The sequence below is a fragment of the Lagopus muta genome, chromosome 1 (genome assembly GCF_023343835.1).
Source record: "Lagopus muta isolate bLagMut1 chromosome 1, bLagMut1 primary, whole genome shotgun sequence".
Lineage (NCBI taxonomy): Eukaryota > Metazoa > Chordata > Aves > Galliformes > Phasianidae > Lagopus > Lagopus muta.
In genome coordinates, this window is record NC_064433.1 from 22,445,980 (window position 1) to 22,460,258 (window position 14,279).

Below are 14,279 nucleotides of genomic sequence, written 5' to 3' on the forward strand. Positions count from 1 at the left end.
TAATGTTCTTACTTGGAGCACACTTCATTTTTTCTGTTGTAAATCAAATTGCTGCAACAAAGTAATACTGCTGTTCTTTCATAAAACTCAGGTTATCAATATTCCAGCGGGAGGAGCATTGCTTGATTCTGTTACAGCAATGGATTTTTATCCAGGATTAAATTTGGAAGGTTTTCCTAACAGAGACAGTACAAAATATGCTGAACCATATGGAATTCAGACAGCTCACACTTTGTTAAGGGGCACCTTAAGATACAAAGTAAGTTTTGATCATTTTATTGTTGTAATTATTTTTCTGAGGAGACAAGTGCTGTCATTTCAGTAGAGCTGTATTTAAAAGGCAGCCCATTTTAGTTCTGTACTTGCTATTTATGAATTCTCTTTGTCTCAGCTGAGAAATAATTGAAAGCATAGTTTTACTTTGTTTATTTAACAGGTGTTGTTGCTGCACACCAGAAGAGTAACTTTACCCAGTCAGTTAGCTTGCATAATCTGCATCAGTATTTTTTTCTGTGGCTTTGTAGTTAGCATTGGATTGATAGAAGATTTAAAATCAGTTTTATGATGCATGTTGTTAGCATGTATTTTTAAGAATTGATTAACCTCTGGAAGTTGATACAGAATAGAACTTATAAATAATTACTCCTGTGAAAAATGTAACAGAAAATCACAGTTTTGCATGAAGAACTTGTTCGTTAAGTAACTAGAAATCTTGAATTACAACAGCTTTAACTCGTTAGTCAGAATATTAGAGGTTTTTTTTCTTTCTGATTTCTTTATGTTAGTGGTCAGTGTACACTAAAAGGAAATCTAAGCCCTTAATGAAAACTTGAAAAAAGCTTGTGGATATCTACCTTTTTGAGTTAAGGTTTTTGTTCAGGTTTAAGTTCCTTTCTTTTGTGCATGGCATGAGAAATGTAATGTGTATTTTCCCTGTGTTGCAGTACCCCAGGCTGTTTTTTCTTTCTTTATTTCTGGGAGGGAAAAAAGTTTGCTTAGCAGAGGACAGAAGACTGATGTGGAGGTTCAAGGGTTACAAATGGCAGTAGGTTACTTTTTGTCAGTCTAGATATGATCTCTTGTTCAGAAGCTAAAAATATGTGGAAGGCATCTGTCTCATCATGAAGTCTTAATACGACAGTATCTACTCTTCCTTTTGGTGCCTGGTAAAATGTTCTTCTTTTGTGTAAGAGTTAGAACAAGAGGGGAAATAACAACAACAACAACAAAACCGTGTCAGGGTGGCATAAAGAGGTTTTCTTGTAGCATAGCTGATAATGATGTTTCTGTGGTTAATGTTGCTTTCCTAATCACCAAAGGAGACCCATGGCTTCAGGGCTTGTGGAGGAGCCCCACCTGTGTGGTATTTCCATGCCACTGTGTACCTGGCCATGTCCTGGCCCTTCTCATACGCTGCTCAGTCATGCAGCGCAGCAGAAGTGATCCATTCAGTGCAGGGGCTGTCATCTCCGCAGTGCCATTCATAGGCTGAGTTCAGGTAGCTAATGGAGTCAGTTTATAAAGAGGTGTCACAGAAGGATCTAACTGCAAGGCCATCTGAGCTAATAACCTTGTGCTGTTTGTTGGAGGGAGCTCTTCGTTATAATTAGTCTCTCTAGGGGTGCTTTATATCCATAAGTCTGGTTTTTGATCATGGTTTTAGACACCTGCATATAAGTGTTTCTAGGTATGCAGTAGCTGTGTGGGAGTTGTCCTTGTTACCATTAATGAGAAACAAACAAAGATGAGCGGGAAATGGTTGACTTATTTTATTGTTCAACATATTGTCCTTTGCAGTTCCTTGTAGATGTCATTGCAGTCCTGTCTTGGTTGTCTCTCTAATGTCCCTGAAGAAAAGATACAGAGGGTTCTTACTTTAAGAACTAGTTTATTTGATATCATTATAATTATACATGTGTAAAACTGAGGTGAGCCAAATTCAGATTTCGGCTGTCTGTTCTGTAGTTTGTTTAGGGCCCAGGTGGCTGATCTGCCCTGTCTAATGTGCACTGCAATTTGGTCTGTTGCTGACCAGCTTGGCTCTTCAATCTCCTGAACCAGTTCTACTTACCACAAAAATACTGATAGTAGAATAATAATAAATCATTAAAGAGGGTGTAGAAAAAGTAGAATGAGAGGTGGAGACCCATGTATTCATCTATCACTGTAACCCCTTTGGAATCGTGTTGTTATAACTGTTTTCCTGTGGGGATAACAGCACAGTCGTGATTGTGTCCACCACTACTTTAAAGCTAAGAAATACCTCAGTTTTAAGTGATTATTGTTTTTAACATATTATTCTTTTATTGCAGGGATACTCTAAAACTATGGGAGGCTTTGTAAAGTTAGGGTTAATTAACCCAGATCCTTCTCCTTTACTAAACTCAACCATGCCACTTCTAACTTGGGTGAGTTTCTCTGATTATTTTCTTTTCTCTGTTTGACTGACAGTTTCTTTACTTCTAGGCTTGAGTGTCCTTTACAATGGTAATCTTGTACGCTTATGCTGCATTATGGTCGAGGAGAGCACGGGATTTTTCTGAAGATGTTATTATTTTCAGTAAAAAACTCCTTCAATATTCTCTAAACCAAAGAATGAAAAAGGTGAAGAGGCTGACTCACGGTTGTCTCTGACTACCATAGAGCGCTGCTCATCTTCCCAGGCTCCAGAGAGCTTTGATGCTGCCATTTCAGCAGTGTGTCTGTTCTGTCAATCATTATCTTAAAATGGGTTAGGAGTGGTTTTTATTTCTTGAGATGGTTTTTGTCCACTTTTCATTTTTAGGATTAACATACACAAGTTTTATGTGCAGAAATTGCTATAGCTTCCAGCCTGTCTAGCCTCAGTGAATAAGGATACAGTATCATGGAATCTGTAAATTTAAATAGCAGCTCCTTAGTCTCACTGCAAACCTTGTCTCAGCAATATTATTACATCTTAGTACTTCTTTCTTTACTTGCCTTATATTTGTAGTTTGCTTGTAGATTACATGAGCTTGTCAACAGGCTGTACAATTCTTGCTTGTTTGGAGCTCCTTCTGCTATCCATCTTGCTGTGAACGAAGCAAGCAATAACTAGCATCTTGTTAACACAAAATGCTCTTCAGATGTGGAAAAAAAAAATCAGAAAGCTTTTTGGTAATGCTCCCATGATTGTGATAGGCTTGTTCATTTCACTTGTCTGTGCCCTTCCTTTTGTAAAGGGACGGTCTCCATTTCTAGTCCAGCTGAGAGAAATCCTTAAGTTCCTGACATACTGGCTGTCTCAAGGCTGCTTTCCTTTCATTTGAACACCCTCCAACCATTCCTCGTTTATGCATATTTCTAAGTTTATTCAGTGCTGGAGGAGGGGTAAGCCAATACAAGGGATAAGTAGTGTGAGGCAGCTGAACGGTGGGTGCAGGAAGTTTTGGGGGGAAAAAACAATACGTATTCTCATTTGCTGTGATTAAAAATCTCAAACTGTCTTTCTTCTTACTTCTCCTGTTTGTGCAGCCTGTCTTCTCAGAAGTAGTGGAAGTTAACTGAGCTTAAGTTCTTGAAACCTTGACTGAAAAGCAGTGGGAACAGATGTCAGACCTTCAGGAGCTTTTTAATTTTCTTTTAATACAGAAAGAGCTCATGTGCAAACTGGTTGAAATTCAGTTTCCTGCTGAGTACTCTGTGCTTAAAGAAGCTGTATTTAACAAGCTGGATAGAGACAAAAGTCAGCTGGAGGCTGTGGAATGGTAAGATGTTTCAGTAATTTTAATTTCTTTTTTCTTTTTTTTTTCTTTAAGAAAAAAATAGTTTAAATATGAAGAATTAAGAAAAAAATATGGACCAGTTCTGGTCCATATTGAGGCAATTAAACTGATAAACGTTGAGTAACCTGGAAATCACAAAACTGAAACTAAGTTGTTGATGTGCAGTTGTATCTTTAGTTTATCCTTCTTCTGCCAGGCTAGGATTACTGGGAGATGAGCCAGTTCCAGCAGCAGATTCCATTGTGGGGGCTCTTGCAAAGCACATGGAGACAAAGCTGCCATTTGGTATGTGAGAAGTCCTGCTGTCTTTTGTGGTTGTCACTGGGACAAGTCAATATCTCTTACAGCCTTAATTTCATTAGTTTATGTTAAAGTTTTCTAATGTCTCATAATGTTCCCTGCTCCATCCACTATTGTTTTCCTTCTCTGTTACATTTTTCATCTCATCTGTATCTTCTATGTTTTATAGTCCCTATCTGAAGTGTAAATTACTTCCCCAAAGTAAGTGGTGTGTATACATAATGCCTTGCTTGTCAGGAGCCTCATCTTGTTTGACTGGAATGCAAGTAATTAATGAATACTTCATGTGCTTTTCTGTTAGGCACTGGGGAGAGAGATATGATTGTTATGAGGAATGAAATAGGTCTCAGGCATCCTTCTGGCCATTTGGAAGACAAATTTATTGATCTGGTTGTCTATGGTGATAACAATGGATATTCTGCCATGGCCAAAACTGTAGGATACCCAACGGCTATTGCTGCTAAGATGGTTCTAGATGGTAAGTGACAGGTCAGCCTTTGGTAATTGTGCTTCAACCTCTGTATTACCTGCCTGTAGAAAACGTGGTGTTACTGAAGTATATATCTGTATTATTGTTATTTTTAATTGATCAAACTATTTTTTGTCTCCTTACAGGAATATTTAATCTGCGTGCTTGGATCATTTAATGACAGTTGTTAATTTACTTCTGAATTTGTAGAGATTTTGTTCATTTAATCTTAAGTGTTTCAGTGGTATAGAGGGACCTTTGGTATTATAAATTACAATTGTTGATCTTTGGAAACTATGTCACAATGAAACAGGTTAAGATATACTTGTGCTGAACAAACAGTGAGTTCCACTGTTATTTTCCAGACAGATGAGATTTGGGGTTAGGGCATCGTACTGGACATATTCTGTGTGTATATAAACAGACACCTTGCCTAGTTATCATCATGTAAGCATGAAACAGTGTTGGGGGTGGTTTTTTTGTTCTTTTTTTCTTCTTGTTTTGTGTTTTTTTTTTTTTTTTTTGTTTGTTTGTTTGTTTGTTTTTTCTTCTCCTTTGCTTCCTATATCTACATCTCCATTCCTTTCTAACTTCTAACATCTACATCTCCATTCCTTTCTAACTCCTAACATCTACATCTCCATTCCTTTCCTGGCTGGCTGAAATGATCAAAACTTTTTTTTTTTTAAGTTCAGATGCTTTTTACCTACCTTTTTATTATAGCTCTGTGAATCAAACTGAAGCTGTGTGTATCACACTGCTATGGGAAAACATACATAATATCACTCCCTGAAAAAGAATATCTATATAATTGCAAATTAATATTTGTGTTTGTATGCTGAACTTGGCTAGCTGACAGACTTGCATCTCAAAAGGGCAGGAGGAGAAAATACAGTGAGAAAAGTTCACAAGTAGAGATAAACACAGATTGTTTACCAGTTACCATCACAAATAAAACATGCTGGATTTGGAGAAAATTAATTTGTTACTAATGAAAACAGCTTTGGCTAGTGAGATGCAAAGTAAAATGAGGCCTTTCCCCTTCCTTTAACACGTTTCCTCTCATGTCTCCATACCTCAACTTCTTCCCCTGGCCCTTAGCACTGCAGGGGAATGGGGAACTGGGGGTTGCAGTCAGTCTGTAAGCGTGTCCCTGTTGCTTCTTTCTCTTCAGAGTTTCCCCTTGCTACACTGAGGGTTTCCTGCAGGCTGTACGGGACTCTCTCAGCACCTTCTCTTCTTTGTCATGGTCATTCTCTTCCCTCTATTGTGTTCAGAGTTTGTTTCTCATACTTTGTTCCTCACTCTCTGCTGCTATGCAACACTTGAAACCTTTCTTAAATTTACTTTTGCAGAGGCACCACCACTTTGGCTGCTGGGCCCAACTATGCCCTGTGGCCAAAACGGCCTGCGTCTGGCACAGGGCAGCCCCCACCTCCCTGCTGGCACCTGGACATGCAGTAACTTTAACACAATGCATTTTTTTCATTCTTTCTCCTTAATTTCAGGTGAAATAAATACCAAAGGCATGGTTATACCACTGACGAAGAAGATTTATGGACCAATACTGGAGCGTGTTAAGGCAGAAGGCATTACATACAATACTCATAATGTTATCAGACAGTAACTGGAAGCAATGAATTGAATCTGGTTTTGGCACTGTTTGTTTTCCCACACATACAGCTCGAAGATTCTCAATTGGGACCAGTTAAAGACAGGATCTGGTATTTCACACCTAAATGGTGCCTTCTGTAGAATCAATCACCTGACTTTGTTGTAGAAACTGTAGATACTCGGATGCATGAGTTACGTTATTTTCCTTCCAGTACTTTTACACCCATGTTTCAGCACCTATCAGATATTTACTTAAATGTTTTCTAAATAACTCCTATTTTTAAATTGAGTTCATCTCCTAAGTGTATAGGATGGGGTTATTACTAAGACAAAATGCAGCTGAAAGGAAAATCTGCTACTGACTTTTGTGAAGGAAAAGTCTGAATGAATGGAAATTAATTCCATTTCTTGTTTGATTTTATTTTTCATGTACCATAAACCATTTAGCAGAGACAGAAGTTATACTTAAAATATAACTCTTATCCTGTTCTCTTTAACAGTAAATGGGAACGTTTTCACAAAACAACATGAAATAGTTTAGATAATTCAGTGTTACCTGCAACTAAAAGCCTATTCAATATTGAAGGTGTTCAGCTGTTAACATTTGAAACCTAGGTCTTATTATTTAAATCTTTCTCTTATGAATGTACACTTGAATTCATAGATGGAGGTAGTGTGTTTAAAACTGCCTTCCCTCCCATGCCCTTTCTTGGCTGCAGAATGTTGAAATAGCTATTGCATGCTGCTTTCTGTTATTAGGAGAGCATGTGAGCACTTGGCTCTGCAGCTTGGAAGGGTATTCGTAAACATGCTACAGTTAAAGTGCTCATTGGTTGCTCTAAATGACATGTTTACTCTTTTGACTAACACTGTGTGCCTTGTCCAAGTTAATAACTGTTACAAAGGGAATTGGCTGTCTAGTACAAGCAGCTTTGAAATGCAGCAGGGTTAGAGGTTTAAATCACTACTATTTGAGTTAACTTTTGTCCTTTCTCTATCATGCTTTTGAATTGTTGCTTTGGGGGCCTGTCCATACTACTCAATTCACTGCCACTTCAGAGAAATGGGGGTTTGCAGTACACCAGCTCATGTGGTGCTGACTGTTGTGCTGCTCAGCCACGCTGGTTCACCTCTAGCAGCAGTGCAGCTGTGACAGCTCTGAGCTTCAGACTAAGTTCAACTTCTCTCTGGCAAACAGAAGCCGTTTACTTCTAGTTCAGGACTGCTTCTGTAGATTTAGCTCAGGGATTTCTGCACCACCTTGCAATGCAGGTGTGGGTTAGACTTTTCACGAATTCAGAGTGAAGCCAGATCTACCAGTCGCAGTGGTACTTGTGCAGCTGTCTGGAACTCTCCTTCTCTAAAGTTGAACGCTGATTTTGGAATCTGTCTCTTTTCAATTTTTCTTACAAGTGCACTTTGCTGATAAACGCACAGCCTTTTATCTGCTGAGCAACATAGTACTACTAACACAGTCCTGTAGGGTTGGAAGTCCAGAGGTTGCTCTGTCTGATAGGAAAAGCTACCGTAAGTATAGCTGAAGTTTTGATCTCCAAGTCTTGCCACTCAAGATTTGGATTTGCTTTTAGCGTATGTAATGAAGTAGCAATGGCAACAAAGAGGAGGCTGAAAGGAGCCAAAGGGGGAAGGAAGAATGAAGGTCAAAGATGAAGGCTTTTTGTACTGAATCAGTGAATGCCTTCATGCTGTCAAATTTGTATTCTGTTACATTGCTATGCATGTTCTGAATATTGGATGAGACCCTGGCTCCATTTTTCTGCTTCCCCTCCCACTGCTGTTACAGGTTATCTGTTACTTGGCTTGCATGTGCATCCATGGTAAGCATGGAGTCTGGAGTTAATGTTCTGTTCTCTGCTGCCTCCTCTGTCCTACAGGTCAATTAAAGGCCTACAACTAAGGTTTAATTTTTAACTTCTGTCCGCTGGTTTCTTCCAAGACACCAGAATCTCAACTTAAGAATTTGTTGCCCTCCTTTACCCCACAAATACAAAACCATGGAGTTAAGGCTGTATGTATATATACACCTTGCTTCTCTGCCTGGAAAATGCAATGTGCAGAGAAAATTGGAACTTTTTTTTGAACTCTTAAATAATCCTGGAATGACAGTGTGTTATCTTCAAGAAACACTACTTTTGAAAAAATTTCTATCAGAATATATTTGTTTCCCCATGCAGTGATGCTTTTTATTTTTTTAGTATAGACTTAAATGTATCAGCTTTTGTAGGAAGGTTGATTTCAGCTCTCTTTGCATGTTATTGGAAGATAATTGTATGGTATGCACAAAATTGGTTGAGAAATAAATCTAAAAGCCCATGTTTCTTTGTCGTGTCATCTTTGCAGTCTGATGAGCTGTACGTGAATGGGATTTGTTTTTCACATAGATTTTTGTGTCTACAGATGTAAACCTAGCAAGAAGTATGAAAGGGTATTCCAAGAGAAAAAGTTGTCAAGATTGTTAAAGCATCCCTATGTAACACTACTTGTGTTATTGTACTTGGGCATCTTTTGCTATAGTCTTGAAATACACAAAATTTTTGTAGCTCTCCTTGTGACAAATACTTAAATGGGAAGCTAGGTGTATAAGATGGTCCTGTGCCCCAGCAAAAAACAAAAGCTTTGTTTCTCACTGCCTGTCTCAGGGCTTTGAGGGCTTTGCTTTCCTAAGAAGCAGTAGAATCCGGTTTGGTTTGTATTATCACTGTCTTGGTGTAAAGGCTCTTAAGCTGTTTGTTCATATCAGGCTCCAAAGTTTCACTTATCTCTCAGTTTTTCATTTTGGAATTTGTTTTCATGCCAGCGCTCTATGACCGGTAAGATCCCACTTTCTGAGGTGGAGGTGCATGAGACAGACTTCACTTTCACATCCTCCTTCTTTGCCTTGGCATTTGACTCCCTGCCCCAGATGTTCCTATAGACAGAAACTACTGGAACACAAGCATACATCTACCAGGCAAATGGCATGCAATCAAAAAACAGCAATAGCTGTTTAAGAGTAGAAAAAAAAAAATCAATTTATGTGGTTGCAAAGGGACTGAAAAGCTAATGAGGAGAGGGAGAGAAAAATGGGAAAACAGATTTAGCTTTGCCTGTTGAGCAGAATTTATGAAAGCAAAAGGAAGGACCTCAGGTATTCTGTGATTAGTTCCAGGGTCACAGGATCTGGCTTTCCTGAAACAAAGGGAATGAATTGAGTACATCAGAAGGGCTTTTTTTTTTGTTGTTTCTTTTTTCTTATTTTTTAAAAATCTCTTGAGATAAAAAAAAATTGAGAACAGGAAACAGAGGAGATGTGGCCAAATGTTCTGGAACAGTACATTCTCTTCTCTCTTGTCCATTTGAAAGTACATAATCCATGAAAGCATAAACCTCTGAAACAGAATTATACGATCACACATTAGTCTCGCTCTGTGGAAGTGATAAAACTAAGCCTTTAACGTTTTCATTGTGCTGTCCACTCCATTTTTCCATTTGTTTTCCCATATATCGTTCTTCAGTGCTGACTATAATTTTCTAACCTGCACATCAGTTGGCCTTCCTGTTCCTCCATTTCCTTGAGAAGCCCAAGGGTGGCAGATACTTCTGCTACACAAGACAGTGGGGGGTTTTCTTCTCCAGTCTCCGGTGGGCTGAGTGTTTGGGTGATAGCAGCCAAGTAGAAATGGAAATAGAGGTGCTCAGGCCAAGGCAAGCAGGAGGGAGATGTGCTGGGCTGGGTTGCAATCACATTTGGAGCAGCGCTGCTAGAAAATATCTGGAAGAACGCCTCCAGGGAAGTCCCACTGCAGCCTGAGGGTTCTGCACAGATCATAGCCACTGGTGCTGGCCTCTGCAACTTGCTGGCTTTTGCCTTGATGGATTTCAGGCAGGATGGGCTACTGAGTTTGGGAGGTGACCCAGCAGTCCTGTGGTGTTGGCCTGTCTACCAGGGCACTAGGACTTCCCAAACTTTCTGTAGCTTTTGGGTCTCCGTTTCTGTTTAATCCCAACACAGCAGCACAACTTCTCCCCATCCCATGCTTTGCTAATGCTTCAGAAGGATTGGGAAAAGAGTTTAGCAAGGGTAATGTGTTTACCACAGAAAATTTCAAGCCATCTGAAACATTACATTATTGAAAAGTCACAATGACAAGACAAAACACTGTTGTAAAGCACCAAGATCTGGTTTAGTGGACTGATTTTCAAAGTCCTTACTTATGTTTTTAACCAATGCGCTGCTGCTCTGATAACCACAGTTCATACGACTTGCACTCATTATTTGCTGTTGACTTTCATAAAGCTTTTCCATATTCAATCACAACACCACAGTCAGAAAAAGTTGTTGATAATAATACATCAGTTTTCTTTCTTTTTATCTCCTACTTATCTGCAGTTTCTTAGGAGGATGTTCTAATCAGGTTTCCCTTGTCATGCATGGCTGTTGTAACTTACTTTGTTAAAAAATTCTTGAAAGGACATTGTTTATTAATATCCTACTTCTTGCATGAGATTCATAACATCTTTTCCACACTTGACCCAGTTTGTAAAGGCAGGCTGTATGTCTTTGGAGTCTGTATCTTGGATTACAAGAAAAAAATTAATTAGAATATGGCCTTTGTCTGAGATGAGAACTGACACGCTTTTATTAAAATCTGTAATCCATCACATTGAAGATTACAGAAGATTTTTTTATGATTCTTTTTTTTTTTTTCTAGAACCAATACGTGTGAGTAAAGAGATTATCCTAAGCACTTATGTTTTAAATAACTTGTCAGCACGCTAAGATGATGAGTGCGATTACAAACATCCCTGGAAGAAACCTTGAACAACAGCTGATTCCTTGGATTATCATTTTAAAATGTCTGCAAAACAGTTTAGGTTGAAAGGAACAGTTATATCAAGATGGGATTTGAGGAAGGAGGATTCCTTTTATGGCTCTTGGTCCTTATAGGCTTGAAAACTGTAATACAATTTAGTGGCCAAAAAACTCCCTTGTATGTGCAACTATAGGCAATTGTAAATACATGAATAGAGGATACCAAAAGAAAAAGCACAAAGTTATGTGAGGCTCCAGGCTGGTTTTCTTACAGGAGGCCGGAGATCTAGCAGATGCAGACTGCAGTTTCTTATGCTGTGTGCTAATATGGTGAAGAGCAGAAGTAGAAGGTAAGAAGATTATGGAATATGATTTGGAAATGACCATAAGATCACAATTAACCTCTTTCCTACATGCACCCCAGGAGGTTAAGAAAGGAGTGTCTGAGTGCATGCTCTGTTTTTGGGATGAAAGAGGGGAATTTTATAGCACAGCTGTCCTCCTTAACCTAGATGCGAAAATTCAGGGTTCCACACAACGCGAGTACTTCAAAGGAAGTAGCAAGCAGCCCTCCGGCCACCTGGGAAGTGAACATATTGCTTCACTCAAGGTGCAGTGTGATGCACCTCTCTGCTATCAACTTCCTGCCTGAATGCTGTGAGGGGAAGCGTACGTGGGATCCCGCAGTGCTCGAGCAATGTGTGTTTTTTAGGACAGTGGGGGGGTGCTGTAGCTTTGTAGCTCTTACAACCTGCAAAATAAAACAAACGTAATGCCAAAAAAGAGGGAAAAAACAATAAATCCTATTTCTCAAGGGGGTTTAACCTGGTTAAGGGATACGTTGTAAGGCACAACTCTCCCGTGCCGTAGTGCAGACTGTTTAGTGTGTGTGGTAGACTGTGAGGCACAGGTTGGAATATTTATATTTATTTTTGCAATGCCATAGGTAAAAACAATTTAACAATGCCAAGTACTGGTGTTATTCTCATAAAAACTTCTCATTTCAAAACAAATGATTTCTATTCCTCACAAAAGGTTAAAATCACATGCAGCTATATGAAGGTTAATTGCTTAATGTGCACAATTATATATCAGAAGACTTTGTTAAAATAAAAACATACTGGACTACATCATTTTAACAAGGCAATTACACAGAACTAGAAAACTGACTGTAGTAAAATATAAAAATCTACAATTATAAATATAAATTTGGTCCATGGAATCACTATAGAAGTAGCAGTATTTACAGTAAGTATCAGATTACTATGCTAAATGTCTAATTGAAGTCTTAAAATGGGGCATGTTATGGAGAACAGTATTTTATTTACATTCTACTATATTAAAAGTTATATTTCTAGCAAATGTAGATTGTTATAAATACAGCAAATAAATCAAATACTAAAACCATGACATTTGTTTGTAATTGAGAAACCCCTAATACCTATAAATATGATAATTTTAAGTTAAAAGTAAAGCCAGATAAATCAAAAACTAATACTGAAAAAACGTACCACAATTCAATTCTTAGAAACACTGTAAAAGTCAATCAAGTTAGTCCAGACAGAACAATGTATTACAAGAAATCGTTCAAGAAAAGGCACACATTGTTAATGATAAAAGTTCCTCGGTAAAGTCATATGTCACAGAAATGACTTTGGTGGAACAAGAGTTGGGGACTGATTATGTAGAGAGGAACTGGACAGATTTCCCCCCACTGAGTATAAAACTGAAAAGAATAATGGTAAACTCCAGATGTGACTGATGTGGTGCAAGTGTTTGTGTGTTCAATTTGCTCTGTGACTTAAACTAAAGATTCTAAACTTTCAGCTGCATTTCCATCTGGCAAAGCTGAGCCATTACTGTCCATAGATGCTGAAGGGTTTTCCTCTTGCCTTGTGCTGACAAGGCTGAGAATCGCTTTGTACAGAAACTGGTACTGTTCCTGGGGAAGAAAAGAGGGTACATTCAGTGTGTTTTTGTAAATAATAGACTATAATACTTGTAATGCTATTATTTGACAGTAATTAACAGCGGATGTGTCAGCCTGTTAGCGTAGTGTCCTCCACCTTTTGATGTACTGCTTTGCTGCTTTATTCATTTTCAAACTAGTGGCTCCTCCTGCACACCGTGTGGACCACGACATTAAGGAAAGCAGTACAGGTGGGGGAAAAAAAACAACAACAATGCATTTTTAAGGTAACATGCTGTGCTAAATATGATCCTTGTAAAGTCTGTTGCAAAGTTCCCCCAGATTGAATGGAGGCAGGGTTATGGCTACTACTGAGCCGTTGGCTTTCTTTTAATCCTTGATTGTGAAACCAGGTTAACTACCTCAGGGTCTGCCTGGAGTAGGAACGTATTCCTTGTTGGAGTGAACCCATTATTTACATGATACAGTGCAGATTTAAATATGATGGTGGTTTATATTTTGAATAAGTCCACTTGATAACCACATAATATTTAACAGGAAATACCCTGTTTCAGAATAAGCATCAGGTCCACTATGCACCTCTGGAAGACATTTTTGATTAACCTATGCAGAAACAAACACACCAATGGTGCAATAATGTTGCCCTAGGACCTAAGCACACTAACAGTACCACACACCCTACAAGAACTTCGCACGTATTTTGGTTATTACTTACAATGTCTGTAAAGACTCCAGGCCTCATCAAATTTATCATCTTTGCTACGTGGTAAACATCCACTGAGTTCTCATTTTCCAGTTGATGCATGAGTGTTGTCAAAGCACAGAAAGTGCCTGCTGTCACCCCTCCGTGCCTTTGCAAAGTAACAAACAAAACACAAAATCAGGTTTCCATAGCTAAAGGAAATACCACAGTTAGGTGATGAATTTTTGCGATGCTGACAGTTTTCTGAACTGGGACGGCGCACAACTTCATAGCTTTGGGCTATGACTGCTGGAAAGTCTTCAGGAGACAGATTCAGCTGTATTTTCCCACTGTATTTACCTCTTCTAAGCAAATACTGAAGGCCTCTGGGCCTGGTTACAACATTTCAGTATTTACAGCCAACATTCAGCATCTGGAGGGGAATAAGGTGCCTCGTCTCAATACTCTTACTTCTCTCAATAACACAGAATGAAACCCTGACTGATTTTCTCCACAGGTGCCCAACTCACTCAGCAATTATCTGCAGTATCATGATAGAACTGAAATGAGATCATTCAGAGTGTGACAAAAGCAAAGTTTTTCTCTTGTGGGTGCAGCTGACACAGAAAAACAGCACTACTGGTAGGGGTAGGCTTTGTGCCTTATTTCAGTGGCTTCACTCTAAATGAGAAGAAAGAATGGCTTTATACAAAAACAAGACAAAC

General features: G+C 38.8%; 2 protein-coding genes across 8 annotated transcripts in view; one reads left to right on the forward strand and one right to left on the reverse strand.

Annotated features, from left to right (window-relative positions):
• The window catches only part of AASS (aminoadipate-semialdehyde synthase), a 28,685-nt gene extending 20,220 nt beyond the window's left edge, over positions 1 to 8,465 (forward strand). For 2 of the 3 annotated variants that reach the window (XM_048934399.1, XM_048934400.1), the window contains exons 19-24: positions 92 to 259; positions 2,313 to 2,408; positions 3,613 to 3,728; positions 3,943 to 4,031; positions 4,348 to 4,524; positions 6,024 to 8,465. In XM_048934399.1, the coding sequence (XP_048790356.1) occupies positions 92 to 259; positions 2,313 to 2,408; positions 3,613 to 3,728; positions 3,943 to 4,031; positions 4,348 to 4,524; positions 6,024 to 6,142 (765 nt within the window). In that variant the 3' untranslated portion in view covers positions 6,143 to 8,465. The other variant, XM_048934401.1, reaches the window with a different exon arrangement.
• Positions 8,466 to 11,872: 3,407 nt separating this feature from the next.
• PTPRZ1 (protein tyrosine phosphatase receptor type Z1) overlaps positions 11,873 to 14,279 on the reverse strand; it is a 134,159-nt gene continuing 131,752 nt past the window's right edge. For all 5 annotated transcript variants that reach the window (XM_048959045.1, XM_048959038.1, XM_048959022.1 and 2 more), the window contains 2 exons: positions 13,588 to 13,723; positions 11,873 to 12,884 (listed from right to left, as the gene is read on the reverse strand). In XM_048959045.1, the coding sequence (XP_048815002.1) occupies positions 12,744 to 12,884; positions 13,588 to 13,723 (277 nt within the window). In that variant the 3' untranslated portion in view covers positions 11,873 to 12,743. The remainder of the gene's footprint in view (positions 12,885 to 13,587; positions 13,724 to 14,279) is intronic.